The sequence below is a fragment of the Aethalodelphis obliquidens genome, unplaced genomic scaffold (genome assembly GCF_003676395.1).
Source record: "Aethalodelphis obliquidens isolate GAN/ISIS:26980383/991018 unplaced genomic scaffold, ASM367639v1 scaffold10, whole genome shotgun sequence".
Classification (NCBI taxonomy): domain Eukaryota; kingdom Metazoa; phylum Chordata; class Mammalia; order Artiodactyla; family Delphinidae; genus Aethalodelphis; species Aethalodelphis obliquidens.
In genome coordinates, this window is record NW_020837954.1 from 25,281,910 (window position 1) to 25,294,048 (window position 12,139).

The 12,139-nt window shown below is 38.5% G+C and overlaps 1 protein-coding gene across 1 annotated transcript in view; it reads right to left on the reverse strand.

Annotated features, from left to right (window-relative positions):
- Window positions 1-12,139, reverse strand: part of SAV1 (salvador family WW domain containing protein 1) — a 28,969-nt gene that overhangs the window by 1,571 nt on the left and 15,259 nt on the right. The window contains exons 3-4 of the mRNA XM_027111195.1: window positions 8,424-8,694; window positions 5,593-5,736 (exon numbers count right to left, since the gene is read on the reverse strand). Of these exons, the coding sequence (XP_026966996.1) occupies window positions 5,593-5,736; window positions 8,424-8,694 (415 nt within the window). The remainder of the gene's footprint in view (window positions 1-5,592; window positions 5,737-8,423; window positions 8,695-12,139) is intronic.

A 12,139-nucleotide genomic window follows, 5' to 3' on the forward strand; every position in this document is an offset into this window, starting at 1 on the left:
TTAAAATAACCGAGTTTTTAACTCCTAGTTAAATACACTATTTTTTAGGGAGAGGAGAAAACTACTAATATTACTTCATTTCAATCTAAGTTAAAAAATACCCATTTCCATTCATCTTATGTATCAGTTATTCTAATATTAATACTAGATAATAATGAAGATTTCAAACCACTGTGGTTCTATAATTTCTGAAGAACATATTCCATGCTATTCATAAGTTCATCCAAAGTTAATTGTCAGGAAGGTAAGAATACTTTAGACCACATTGTTCCTGCAATGAATAATATAGAAAAATAGGCAAGATCATCTGTGTCATTAGTGTTGATAAAGCTTTTTGAGGCATACTGTTTACGACAGCAAACAAGGAACTAAACAGGTAGAGGAAAAGGAACCATCATTTGTGGGCTGAATATTCCTGAGGTTGAGCATACAATATTACAAACAAACAACAAAAAATACAGAAAAACTCAAGCAGAAAGGAAAGAATAAGCTGTTTTCAAAATGACAGAATAAATAGACTGTAGAAAACTGCACCATGTGGGGCCGGACTCACATAAGTTTTTATTTATATACAGTTCAGAAGGTGTTTAGTCCTTCTTCAATGGTAAGTAGATCACATACTGAGATGAAGTATACAACAAACTACTAAAGTAGTAATTTACACTTTGAATTGAAAGAGACCTGAAGACAGCGCTCTACTCCAATCTTCTTATTTTATAGATGAAACCTAAAGAGGCTATATACATATCTCTTGCAAAATTGTTTAGTGATTAAAAGATCAGAAAGGCAGAGAACTATATGGACTAAGGCACATCACAGTAATAGTTTTGAATGATAATACCTACTAAGACTAGAGAAAAAACTTGAACAAGTTTTTATAGAGCAAGGCATATACCTATATTAAAGTTATACTTCTCAAATCATATTGCACAACAGACATAATAGGAAGAACTTTAGTTGTAAATTCTAATAAATTTATTCTTAATAATCATTTATAACATTTCCTACCCATTTCCTACCCATTTCCTTTGTTTGGTAATTCATTTACCATCTTATTCCAAGGGGATCACGTAATATTTTTTAAAAAAGGGAAACAGTAAACAAATACAGAGCAGCCAGTATGAGCTACAGACTGTGCTTGGTATGTTGACATACATTTCTGAACAACCTGGTTATGTGTTCCAGGAATACCAAAAGCACAGCACAGTACACAAAAATCACAAGGTAAACGTATTTTGTTGGATCCCAAATTTACTAATTTACTTACTGAGCACTGCAAATTTACTAAAGGATATACTTGGCAGAAAGCTATATATTCTCTTTAGTGGGAAACTCCAACTATTTGCCAACATATATTGGAGAAATACTACAAGAAATACTCAATGAGCCTCCATGAAGAAACAACTGCAAGGTATTTCCTAGAACCTCTGCCATTCATGTACCTTAAGATTTTATTTGCTTGAAACAAATTCATAACTCCTAACAAAAAACCTTAATCTTCCCAAGTCTGAATTCCATTGCTAAGGGGCATTTCAGCAATGTCTACTGATTCAAGATACATAAATTTATGCCAGGTGAACTGTAAGAACGTTAAAGCTCATTTATCATCTGGGACATTCTAGCAAGGAAAAGAAGGGAGAAGAATATGGTAATATTGATAAATATCAAACTTGTTTGTAACACATGAATATCATTCTGTATAAGCATTCAAGTTTTTTTAAAAAAGGAAAAAGAAAAAAGCTTCAGACAATTTTGACTTCCCAATCACAGCATTTAGCATCAAGAATAGAATTGTGTGTAGAAGCAAGAAAATCAGAATATTTAGTGAAAATACTTTGGGAAGAAGAAAAAGTACTCTAAGGAAAACCACAGATGAGAAAAGTATGCAATGTGTCCATTTCCATTCCAAATCCTTGCCCCTGCTGTTTCTATATAGTGACTTCCCTTCTGCTTATGCCTGCCATTTACTTTTCTTAAGAAAAGTATGTAATTCCCATTCTTTTCTTCTTAAGGAGCCAAATAATCTGCTTCAGTTTAACTTCTTAGCCACTACACTCTAAATATACAGGTAAATCATTCAGAAAATCGGCTGTTTACTCCAGTATCCTTTTCTCATAGCATCTCTCTTGCTATATTTTTCCTACAGCAGTATTCTATTCAAACAGTACTTATAAATAACCCATATAAGCAAACAACAATTGCTGTAATGCTACCAAAAAACCTTGTTCACACTCCAGTGGATGCTGCCTTCAGGAGCCAAAAGTACTGCTATTCCAGCCCCGGGTATTGTAATGTAGCCCAAGTTCCCTGTGCCTGTCTTATGTAACAGTATGCCCATTCTTCCTTTCCTCCTACACCCAGAAGTGAGTCAGCAGTGATACTGCAGGATCACAGACACAGGGATAAAATAGAGTCTGTGCCACAATGCTGTTGGGGACTGGTGTTGGGGAATGGGGCGGGCATGAGGAATAATGGAAAGTAAACATGTTCCTGATGGTCTTTTTCCCGTTAAAGATTACATCTTTTAATTTTATCCTATAGTTCAGCTTGCTTACAAGTGCATGATACGTTACAGACTTTTGAGAGAAAACTTAGAAACATACCTTTACTAAAATTAATAAATAATTTAGAACATTATCTGTTCTAAGTCAGTTCTGGAAGTACATGCAAGAATTATTTTGGTAAGTTACTGCTAGAGATAGAAATAAAGCATTTTAGAAAGCTAGATAATGTCAATTGTTTGTTAAACAAAAGGAAGAAAGAAGCTAATTTTTTGGATAAGTAATTGATTCTCCATTATCTAATTCATGGATAACAACTCACCTTCTGTTGATAGAACAATATTAACCATTTCCAATCCTCTTTAGAGACAAAAATTTAGTATCAACTAAAAGGTAGACCTAGACCTCTTGTTTTAAGCAGTAAAGAAGTACTTGCTCTCTTTTCTCACTGGCCCATTCTGGGAGGAGTTCTGATCTATTTGAAAAAAACTTAAGTTGCTAGTTTTCTAAAGTTCTATAGTTAGCTCACAGAGCCAGAGTTGAAAGGGACTGTAATCTTTAGGAGTCTGTTTCTTTTCATCAGAAGCAAAGAATTCCATTTAAGTACCATCTTTTCCCCCCAAGAAGGAAAGCTTTTTATGTTATTTCTTTCTAACAACGGCTATAGAGTAGAAATAACATAAAGAAGAAAGAATAACCCTACTCAATCTTATCAACTCCCAGAAATAACAAAGGTTAACAGTTAGGCACATATTCTTCCAGACTTAAGGAAATATAAATACATGCACATATTACATATGACTTAGGATCAGCATATGAACAAAGGCCACAGAGAGCAGTAGATCAAGTGGTATCAAGAGTGAAAGAAGAGAGGGAAAAAGGGAAGAAAAGTCCATCTGCTATCATTCCTCATCCTATTCCTACAGTATATGGATATTATCAGATAAAGAGGTTTCTGTAGGTTAGCTAAGACACCAAGCCATGCTTAATTTTATGGATGAATGTCTACGTAATTTCAAATAAACTAAAAACAAACTGCTGACAAGCACTGTTTATACTCTGTATAATAATATCTATAATTAAAACCATTTTAAAAATTACACTGATAAGGCTTAAATTTGACTTAGGAAAAAAAAAACTGATGATTTTAGACTACAACCCTCATAATATCATCTTGTCTCTCTGCATCAGGCCACAAAGATCAACAGCCATGAATTTACAGACTGAAAAGATCAGAGGGAATGTAAGGGAATGTTATGTTGGCCAAGAATTAACAAATAGTTCATAGTAAATGACCAGTGACTTTATAAGATTTAATTATTTTATTCGAAATTCATTGTACAATCATCTTAAACTTTCTAAAAACTCTTCTTTGGGCTATCTTGTGCTGATAGTTTTGGTTTTTGAAATACAAATGGAATATTAAGAGTAAGGCTGCAAAATGTCACCTTATATAATTGTTAACAGTACTGTACATGCAATTATTATGTGTAAAATACGTAGCAAAGTACCAGGAATTTAAATAGATACTTAGTAAGTGATAATTATTATTAAATAAGAAGTAGTAATGACAAAAGTTAAGAGTATGAACTTTGAAGTTAGAGAGAAAGGTTTGAAATCTACCACTTAATATTTGTGTGATCTTAGCAGAGTTTTTTTCAGCTGTAAAATAGGTTTTGGGAAGATTATATGAGATAACATATGTAAAAACTTAGCACAGTATGGTACAGGAAGCACTGGATTATCAATAACTATTTACTTTCAGAAATCCCCTTTTCTGAAATCATAGCACTTTGTATATACCACTGTCACTGATCCTTACCGCACTGGATTATTGATCTGAGTACCTACTTCTGTTTTCCCAGAAGAGAGACGCTCTTTGAGGCAAATATTTCATTTATTCATGACTATATTCCAAGAACAGTGCCTACTATGGCACCCAACAAATATCCTCAATGAGCCTAGCAAACTCATAGCCATCTTTAAAAACTAGTGCATGGAGTTTCCTTTTGGTGCAGCTTTCTTTGCTCACTCATAATAGTAAGAAACCATTGTTAAGGGCTTACTCAAGTCAGCCACTGTGCCATTTGATTTAAAATGCATGATCAGGGACTTCCCTGGTGGTCCAGTGGCTGGGACTCCATGCTCCCAATGCAGGGGGCCCGGGTTCAATCCCTGGTCAGGGAACTAGATCCCGCATGCATGACGCAACTAGAGTCTGCATGCCACAACTAAGACCCAGTGCCTCCAAAAATAAATAAATATTTAAGAAAAAAAAGCATGATCACTTTTAAGCCTCACCACACCAAGTAAAGTAGACAAGATTATTATCCCCTGTATTTCAGTAGAGGAAAAACACTTAGAACTAAGTTCAATAACTTGCCCAAGGTCATTCGGTAAGTAGGTGATGGAGACAGAAATCACGCTTTCCTTCCAGACAGTTTCCTTCCTGAGTGATCTTAACCACTATTCTTACCTTTACCCACAATAATAACAGTAACCATTTACTAAGCTCTCTCAATGTGCAAGACACTGTGATACATATTTTAGATGCATTATTTTATTGAATACTCAATAACCTTAAGAGAAGGTACTATTACTATCTCCAATTTACAGAAAACAAAACTAAGTTAAGCACCCTTCCCAGGGTAACAAAGCTATCAGTGAACACAGATCACCTCCTCCCAGAACTTGAGCCACCACACATACTATTTCCTCAACACCCTTGTGTCCCGCTTTGATTCACCTATGTACCTAGGACTTACCTGGTTCCTTCCTTTTATCACAGGTATTGCATCACTTATTTACAAGTTATTCTACCCCTATGAGAATGTAAGCTTTTTATTGCATCCCTGTAATAGCCTAGGTCTGCACACAATAGAAAGTGAAGATTCAATAAATATTTGTAAAACTTCTATTTCTAATCAATGACTTTTCAACTTTATAAGCTGTGATATCCCTTCTTTAAATAACAATGGGCTTTTAAATAATATTTTTTTAAAAATGGTGCTGTGTGCTTTAAGCAGCCCAGAGACTCCATTCAGGCTTCTACTCACCACTCAACAAAAATTTGTGCTGTAAATTCACTTACTTCACAGGGGCTCGAGCATAAACCTGAAGCCAATCAGGAATTTCTGCAGTATGATAAGGATTTGCAGGTACCAGAAGGGACTGATTTCTTTCAGTTTGCTGTGGCTGGTATGTGACAGGAGGAGGCTGATCATACCGAGGTACACTAAGAAGAAACAATCAATGTTCATTAGGATAAAGGCCCTAAATAAAACATGAAATACAAGAATAATATTTTTTTTCAATGTGCCTCTTGCCCAAACTTCTACCACCTAAAAAACATAAGGATCTGGCTTTTTTTTAAACCATACTATAGGGGAAGTAAAATGCACCTTCTCTTGGAAACTTGTATGTCACTAGTGATGGATATAAAACTAAGCTAAATCTTTACATATTTTTAAGAGATTTCATCTGGCTGATATTTATTCTTTTCAAGGGCAACTTTAAAGAAGGTTATTAAAAAAGTCAGAGCTAAGTTATAATCTTTATAGAGGCTTAAAACTAGAATCAGATTTTAGTAGTAACTAGTAATTAGCTATAAATTTATACTGGAAAAGTTGATAATTTTTCTCAAAATAAGAATGGATATTTTCTTTCTCCTTTAGGCTGAAAAGGGGGTTTGGAACAGGTACTACAGTAGGAGTGAGTACTGTGCTTGAAATATCCACATAACTATACTATTTCCTTTCTACTTTTACCACCTTAAGAGAGCATATGGGAGTTAGGGTTGATTAGAACCTGTTTTTAGAACCTGTTTTAAGTCAGAGACTTAAAAAAAAAAAAAAAGACCATGCTTTTAATTACTTCTAACAGCCTATAAGTTGGGGGAGGGGGGAAGGAAAGAACAGCAAGGTGGGGTAAGGGCTCTTAATGGGAAGATGCTAAGGAAAGCACTGACCCACTTGAAGGTTAAAGACTGAATTCCGGGAGACCATAATGGCCTATTCCAGACTTGGAGATAAAACTGGAAGAGCCTGCCTCCAAACATAAAGGTTTATGTGTGTATCAGGAAAGATCATTCCAATACTAAACCAGGACTCAAGTAACTGTTGGATTAGACTGTAGTTAACAATTTAAAGATCAATGTGCAAATGGCACTGAATTTTATCTTCAACTCTTCTTTCATAAGTAGGTGCAAAGTGAAATATTCCTTGATAGCACAACTGGGAGGTGGGAAAGAACTAAGGCTTCGAAGTCAGATACACCCTGGGGGGTGTGCAGGTTAACCTCAGTTTGGCCAATTACAAGTTGCACGAATGTAAGCGAAACTGCTTCACTTCTCTAAACCTTAGCCTTTTTATTTGTAAAACCAGAATAAATTCATACCAAAAATGACTCTTCTAAGGATTAAATGACCTAATATATGTCAAGAGTTCTGTATAAGGATTAGCATAATACAGACAACCAAATAGATGCTAATACTACCTATCTGAGCTTAAGGAAGGTGGTTATTCTCTCCTGCTTAAAGTCTACAGAGTTGCTAAGAGAAGCAAATTAACTAATTGTGAAAATGCTTTGTAAACTATAAAATTCTATAATATTCAATATAAAATTAATGATGATAAACAGAAAACTAGGCTCAATATACTCTCAAATCTGGTTATATGGACCAGAAAGCCTCTGAGATCCAGTGACAGCAAACTGTAACCACGTTTTATTGGGGGTTTTTAGGGTTTTGTTTTTTTTTTTGCATTTCTATCATTTATTCGTTCAACAAAACATCTACCTGTGTGTGTGTCTCTGTGTTTGGTGCCGGGGACACAGCAGGAATACGTGGAACTCATCCCTGCCCTTGGGTAAGGGTTGTGATCAGGTGGGAGGGAGGCTACAAATTACCCCTATGTCACAGGCTGGCAAATTGAAGCCAGGGAGAGCAGCAGCTTGCCTGAGATGGTAAGGAGAGCAGGCAAAGGGGCCAGAGCCCAACACAGGCAGAGAGGCTGACTTGGTTCTTTTGAAGGGATGACAACCTCACTTGCTCAATAAACACTGAGTGCCACTAAATGGAATCACTGGAAAAAAACTGTTTTTCAAACTTGAATTAAAAATCCAAATATGTAAAATGATTAAAACAGCACAATAATGACAAAGCTTAGTTGTCTGGGTGATAATATTAAAATGTAGGGACTTCACTGGTGTTGCAGTGGTTAAGTCCGCCTGCCAATGCAGGGGACATGGATTCGAGCCCTGGTCCGGGAAGATCCCACATGCCATGAAGCAACTAAGCCTGTGCGCCACAACTACTGAGCCTGCATGCCTAAAGCCCATGCTCCACAACAAGAGAAGCCACCACAATGAGAAGCCCGCACAGTGCAATGAAGAGTAGCCCCCGCTCACTGCAAATAGAGGAAGACCACGCACAGCAACAAAGACCCAATGCAGCCAAAAATAAATAAATAAAATAGATAATCTTCACTTTCTTGTGTGGCAACAGTTAAAAAACATAAAATATCTGTAAATTGAATAAAATCAGCAAAACATAATTCAAAATATATTGACACATTAGAAGGTAGATGTGTATTTTTTATAGAAATTTAAATGTAAAGAGGCAGATATTCTATTTATTTACTTTAATTTCTGGGTATCTTTAACAAAAGCATTCTGGCATATTAAAGCAGAATCTGATCATAAGAATATTGATCCTGTTTTTGAGGTTTGTTTAAAAGTTGTTTTTTAATTATTAAAGTCATTCATTACTAAATATAAGTCCAGAGGAAAAAATCTCATGAGCTGCGAAAAATAAAGTTTTCAAATCAAACTTCAGGACATCTTTCTCTTTGATGAAAATATGAGTTCATAATCTAACATTAGACAATTTCAAAACAAAGAGTTAAGATAAAGTTGATAGTCTACCTCGGAGCACAGGGATGCCTATATTGAGCCTTTTTATTTGTGTGATCTACGTAATAGGTTCCAAATTCTGATGACTCAACTCGCTCCCATCCTGGAGGAAGTCCTTCTCGCTCAAGAGGATGGCTCCAATGAGTTGTATTTGTGTTGTGATCTATGTAATATTTCCTCCCTCTCATTGTCCAGTCCACAGACCAGCCAGGAGGAAGGGGTAAATCTTCAGAACCATGGTTAGTTAAATTTCCTAAAGATGTAGCAGCAACTCTCCCAATACCTGAGAAGAAAGAGAAAAAGAGAAGAAATAGGACAATTATTCATAGCCAAAAAATATGCCATATGAAAAACACTTACAAAATTAACTATCCCAATCGTACTCTTCCTGTTAAAAAAATCATGATTTTACTGTTGCAAATAAAATTTTTCATAAAACTAGCCAGTGTTACTATTATTTAATTACAAAAGAAGAAAGAAACTAGGCTCCCTCTTTGAAATCAGGCTTTTTTGGTTGATGCTTCCATCACCAGGCCATACAAATATTTAACTACTAACAAAGCTAATAAGTAAATATTATACGTATACTGCTAAAGAAAAAGTGAGGAACAGAAAAATTCACCTCATTCAAGATTTAAGATTTGACATTTCATCTAAAACAGCAAAAATGAACTTATAAAACTATTCCCAGTTTGTAATTTCTTAAAAATAACCTGGCTGTACCATAAAACTATTAAGTAAGTTTACCAAGATAACACAGTATAAGGTCAACATACAAAAATCAATTTAATATCTCTATACTAACAACAATTAAAAATAAATTATACCACTTAGCTCCCAAAAATTAAATACTTACACATCAATCTAACAAAAAAATTGTGAGATCTGTATGCTGACAACTACAAAACAATGACGAAAGAAATGAAATGGGTGTGGTCAAGATGGTGGAGTAAGAAGACCCTGAGCTTGCTTCTTCCCTTGGGCGCACCAAAATTACAGCTATTTACAGAGGAACTATTGATGAGAAAGACTAGAAACCAGCAGAAAAGATCTTCTACAACTAAAAATACAAAGAAGGAACCACAACAAGACTTACAGGAAAGGTGGAAACACAGTATGGTCAAGAACCTTACCCCCACGTGGGCAACCCACAAACAGGAGGATAATTACAACTGTAGAGATTCTCCCCAAGAAGCAAGGGGGCCCAGGTCCCACACTGGGCTCCCCAACCCAGGGGTCCTACACCAGGAAGGACCTTGTCCAGGAAGACAAGCCCCCAGAACCTTTGTCTTTGTAGGCCAGCAGGGCTCACTTTCAGGAGAGCTGGAGGGCTGTGAGAAATAAAGACTCCACTCTTAAAGGGCACACACAAAACCTCACACACTCTGGGACCCAGGGCAGAAGCAATAATTTTAAAGAAGCTTGGGTCAGACCCACCTGCTAATCTTGGAGAGCCTCCCAGAGAGGCAGGAGGAAACTGGAGCTGACCCTGGGGACACAGACACTTGTGGCAGACATTTTGGGAGCTTCTTCTACCACCACAAAGACACTGGGTGCTGGCAAGCACTGTTTTGGAATTCTCCCTCTAACTTATTATTAGCACCAGAACCTGGCCTTGCCCACCAGCCTATGGGCACCAGTATTGGGACACAACAGGTCAAGCCAAGCAATTAGCACAGCTGGGACACAGCCCCACTCACCAGCAGGCCATCTGCCTTAAAACCCCCTGTGACCGCAGCCACTCCAGGATATGCCCCTGTTCACCAGAGGGCCTAGGACCAAGACCCACACACCAGGGCACCAGCACTAGTCCAATCCCCAGGACCCTGCAGCCAGATAACTCAGAACCTGGCTCCAACCATGAGTGGGCAGGCACTGGCTTCAGAACCCCCTGGGACCTGAACCCGCCCACCAGCAAGCTGACAAACAACTCTAGGACCCCCAGGGCCCTGTAGTCAGAGACCCCAGGACCTAGCTCCACTTACCAGTGAGTTGGCACTAGTCCCAGAACCTGGTTTCACCAACTGGTCGATGGGCACCAGCCCCTGGATCCCCTGAGCCCCGGCCCCATCTGCCAGCAGGCAGACATCAGCCCTAGGACCACCACAGCCCTGCAGCCTGGCTTGTCAGGACCCAACCCACCCACCAGCAGGATGGCACCAGCTCCAGGACCCCCTGGGCCCTGGCACCATCCACCAGCAGGCCAAAACCAGATCTGGGAAACCTTAAGCCAATTTAGGCAGCCAACCTGGGATCTGGTCCCACCAACCACTGGTCCAACACAAGCTCCGGGACTGCCAGGTCCATGCCAACAGCTGTATAAGGAACCAGCCCCACCCACCTGTGGGCCAATACCAGCTCCAGGACCCCACAGGGCCCTACAGCCAGGGACCCTGGGACATGGCTCTGCCCAACAGAAAACCAAGTATAAAGCTATTAGGAAGGTTGAAAGACAAAAGTAATAAAATCATCTATATCCACAATAAGAAGTTAAGGGATACACAAACCAAAAAGAAGTAAAACATGACAAAACCGGTAAATGTCAGGGGGAGGGGTAAAAATGCAGGGTTGTTAAAATGCGTTTGAACTTAAGAGATCACCAACTTAACCACATATATATACACACACATATATATGGCTATATATAAACCTCATGGTAACCACAAACCAAAATCTATAATAAATACACAAAAAAGAAAAAGAACCCAAATATAACACTAAAAATAGTCATCAAATGACATGAAAAGAGAACAAAAGGAATTACAAACAATTAAGAAATGTCAATAAGTACATATCTATAAATGTAAATGGACTAAACACTCCAACCAAAAGACATAGAGGGGTTTGATCGCAGGACTTCCACAGGACTGGGGGAAACAGAAGCTCTACTCTTGGAGAGTACACAAAAAGTCTCGTGCTCACCAGGACCCAGGGGAAAAAAGCAGTGACCCCATATGAGACAGGGCCAGACCTACCTGCCTAGTATTGGAGGATCTCCTGCGGAGGTGGCGGGTGGCTGTGGCTCATGGCAGGGACAAAGACACTGGCAGCAGCAGATCCGGGGAGTATGCATTGGTGTGAGCCCTCCTGGAGGTTGCCATTAGCCCTACCCTACAGCCTGTAGGCTCCAGTGCTGGGGTTACCTCAGGCCCAACATCCAACAGGGCAGGAACACAGCCCCACCCATTAGCAGACAAGTGGTTGAAAAGTCTCCCTGAGCACACACAGCCCTTCCCACCAGAGGGACAAGACCCAGCTCCACCCACCACTGGGCAGGAACCAGCCCCTCCCACCAGGAAGCCTGCACAAGCCTTTTAGACAGCCTCATCCATGAGAGGGCAGACAGCAGAAGCAAGAACTACCATCCTGCAGCCTGTGGAAAGGAAACAGCAATCACAGGAAGTTAGACAAAAGGAGATGGCAGAGGATTAGGTCCCAGATGATGGAACAAGATGAAACCCGCAGAAGAACAACTAAGTGAAATAGTGATAGCCAACCTACGGGAAAAAGATTCAGAATGATAGTGAAGATGATCCAAGATCTTGGAAAAAGAATGGAGGCAAGGATTGAGAAGATGCAGGAAATGTTTACTAAAGACCTAGAAAAACTGAAGAACAGACAAACAGACATGAACAATATATAACTGAAACGAAAAAAAAAACACTAGAAGGAACCAATAGAAGAATAACTGAGGCAGAAGAATGGATAAGTGACCTGGAAGACAGAAT